General features: G+C 34.6%; 1 protein-coding gene across 1 annotated transcript; it reads right to left on the bottom strand.

Moving 5' to 3' along the window:
• LOC104532416 (scaffold attachment factor B1-like) lies at positions 1-2,666 on the bottom strand. The gene is made up of 3 exons (XM_010177624.1): positions 2,480-2,666; positions 1,088-1,150; positions 1-514 (listed from the first exon to the last, which is right to left on the bottom strand). The coding sequence occupies exons 1-3, from the start codon at positions 2,642-2,644 to the stop codon at positions 437-439; spliced, it is 306 nt and encodes a 101-aa protein (XP_010175926.1). The 5' UTR covers positions 2,645-2,666; the 3' UTR covers positions 1-436.
• Positions 2,667-3,200: the final 534 nt, after the last annotated feature.

Genomic DNA, 3,200 nt, shown 5'->3' with positions numbered 1-3,200 from the left:
TGGTGCATGAGTGTGTTTGCAGTCCAGAAAGTGAAAAGTATCTGTTATGAAATTTCCATGAAGAAACTCTCTTCTTTCTTCTGTATCCAGTAACTACACTTTACATTTTAATGCCCTACAATAGCTTTTTACTGCTTTCACTGCACTCTACTTAGTAACAGAGTTAAGGTGTGTGCGATATCACAAGATCTGTTTACAAGTAGAATCTTTAGCTTTTAAACTGTGATTAACTTCTCTAAATCCATTTATGTAGATTAACAGGTTTTTAAACCATTTCATTTCACTGGAAATATTTCAAAGATGACAAGCATCACTTCACAGATCTGGGGATATGATTGGGTTTCCAATCTCTATGACCCTGCATGATCTGGATTGTTCATCATAAAAATAATGCAAATTATATTTTTTTGCTTGTTTTTTTTTAATAGTTAATGGTTTAAAAAGTATTAGTTGAAAAGACAAGAATATGTTTTTCTTTAACAGTACCTGGCTCCAAGTGTAGCTTCTCCATTTTCTGTTTGGGAAAATGAAAACAAAATGAGGATTTTATAAACGTATTTTGTAACACAGAGTAATAGTAACACTCTGCCCAATTCCAAGATTGAAAACTACACAAATTCCACCTACTACATTTAGCACTTTTTTTTCCACCATCCACTGGAACTGATTTTCCATAAGTATTTTTTTCTGGCACATTAAAACCAAATAAAAATATCAGCCACAGTTGCATTCCCATATCTAACTTGTAGTGTTAAAGAGATAAAATAAAGCACCTCTGTGTACCACACCAACTGCAGCGTGAAAAACAAGCCCAGCTACTTCTTGATATAATCAGCAGGAGAAAGAAGAAATCAAAAGTACAAGACCATTTTTATTTGCCACAAAAGTGGAGAAAGTCTTGATAGCCAACTGAAAAGCAGGGAGAAAACACAGGGCATTCTCATTTGACAGACTGTATTCTGAGCAAGGTCACACGTGTCCTGGGTTCTCTTACAATGCCACATTATGGTCATGTTTTCTTTTCTGTAGTGTGAGCACAGAGTGAGTACTGATAACAATCTGAAACAAAGATACATTTTCAATTTACCTTCATTTCAATTAAATCAGAAGAAGAGGCATCTAAATTGTTTTCAATTTCATCATAATCTTCCTAAAAGAGTAAAAAAGGAATTATAGTATTTCTTAAAAGAAGTAATGTTAGATTATGGAGAAATACTACTGTATTCAGTTTTCCCTAGCAATAATACGAGGAATATTTTCCAGTATTTCACAGATCTCAACTGCTACTTCAGATTGTGACCCAAGAATGAGGAGCAACAATTCTTGATGATTAAATATCTTTCTCTAGTTACCTTTTATTTTAATTTCAATATGATATTGTCTATTTCTAAGTTAATCTGATTTAGAGAGGAAATTTATTTTAATTTTCTGTGGTTACTGCACATAACATGTTTTTCAATTTTCCCACTTTTTTTTTTAGTTCTTTAGTTTCTAACTGAAAAAAGAAGTTAGAAATGAACCTGACTTTGGTTTCTACTTTTCCAAAAACAAATCATGTCCCCAAATTCTTCCTTAAGAGCTGATGGAAACATTCAACCAAAGCTCATCGGTTACTTGATTCACAAGAGCTCTAATTTATGGAACACCAGAAAACTGCCTTTCAGGTTAACTGGATGCTGTTGCAATGACTCTCTTTTCAGAAGGTAAACAATAAAAAGTTGAGACAGACACCATAGGCCTAAAATAAAAATAAAACAAAACATAAGGAGGCAAGGAAGGATACTACATTCATTTTTGGGAGTGAACAGCCCAAAATCAAAAAAACAAACCCCATAAGGATCCAAAGAAGGATAATTATTTGGGGAGTGAACATAACATAGGGACTACCCTGTTCATTCAGTAGCAGGAGACTGTACTGTCTGTTAGAGACACTGCAAGTTGCTTTCAGAACTAAGTCAAAAGCTTGGCAATGTCAGAACAGGGCAATAGACAATGCATAAACATTTTCTTCTTTTATTAAGCCCTATGAGAAAACTGTACAACATAAATTCTTTAAACCAGAGCATTATTTCTGCAGAAAAGATTTCCAAATTATCTGTGAGTTGAAAATGTATTTCTCTCTCTCCATACATATAAAATGTCTAGATGGTTAGGTATGTGAGTACATACACTTACACACACAAATGGGAAGATGGAACACCAAAACTAATACATTACTTTCAACTCCAGGCTTCTTTCATGGCAAGCAAAGATGTTACTGCAAGGTAAAAAAGGTTGTGACCCATCTACTGTCAACACTTCAAGCCTCTGATAGGGCCAAGAACATTTACCTCCTAAAGAGTAGGACATGAGTGCTGTTAATATGAAATAAAATCCATATCACATTCATGTCCCATATCCTATTACACTCAAATAACTCGTTCATGTGCCCATGTACTTATTAAGTATCTTCTGAAATGTTACAAAGACCTCTACTCACCTCATTTGCTGTTAGCTGATCTGGAAGTTCTTTCATTTCTGCTTCAACACTGTCTTTATTATCAGACAGAGAATCAAGAATATTATCAGGACTATAGTCTTCTCCACAGTCTACAGCACTGCCGTTATCTATTTCAGCTTCATCTAACACACTAATATCCATCATGTCAATATCTTGCAAGGTATCCAGACTTGCTTCGATATCCTCCTACAGAAATGAAAAGGGTAAATGTGTATTTATTGTGGGCTAAATGATGCATATTCTTAGTAACAGCAATCATTATTTCACTTACCTGCCCATCTCTAGAGTTTTCTTCTAGTCCATTGTCTTCAACACCTTCTTCTTCTGGTTTTCTTCCTAAAAATAGTATAACTGAAGTGAGATATCGCACTACATTTCATAACATGTCTACTCTTCACTGCATTATCTATTCAACACTGAGTTTGTTTCAATAAATAATCATTAAGACCCTGATTCAGAGGTCCAGATCTGGCTGGCTGTTACAGAAGATGACTTGCCACAAGACACAAGCGAATGGCATGAGCATGAACTAGAAGTAGCACAGCTGTGTTTTTAAACAGCTACACTCCTCTCGTTCCACAACACTTCAACATCTAAAAAGACAAAATTGTCTAACAAAGGCGTTCCATTTAAAAGAAACACCCTATCATTGCTACAAAAAACCTCCCTCTTACCATTTAAATAATTAATTAAACTGATT

This window comes from Antrostomus carolinensis, unplaced genomic scaffold (assembly GCF_000700745.2).
Source record: "Antrostomus carolinensis isolate BGI_N321 unplaced genomic scaffold, ASM70074v2 scaffold51281, whole genome shotgun sequence".
Taxonomy (NCBI): domain Eukaryota; kingdom Metazoa; phylum Chordata; class Aves; order Caprimulgiformes; family Caprimulgidae; genus Antrostomus; species Antrostomus carolinensis.
The sequence above is the reverse complement of the archived record's forward strand: the minus strand, read 5'-3'. Positions and strand labels throughout refer to the sequence as shown.

What these genes read in the sequence shown, in the direction of transcription:
- LOC104532416 (XM_010177624.1), bottom strand. Translation starts at nt 2,644, where the DNA reads ATGATGGATATTAGTGTGTTAGATGAAGCTGAAATAGATAACGGCAGT. An exon ending in ATCAGCTAACAGCAAATGAG is followed by an intron (nt 1,151 to 2,479) that starts GTGAGTAGAGGT and finishes TTACTCTTTTAG; the next exon opens with GAAGATTATGATGAAATTGA. An exon ending in CTGATTTAATTGAAATGAAG is followed by an intron (nt 515 to 1,087) that starts GTAAATTGAAAA and finishes TTTCCCAAACAG; the next exon opens with AAAATGGAGAAGCTACACTT.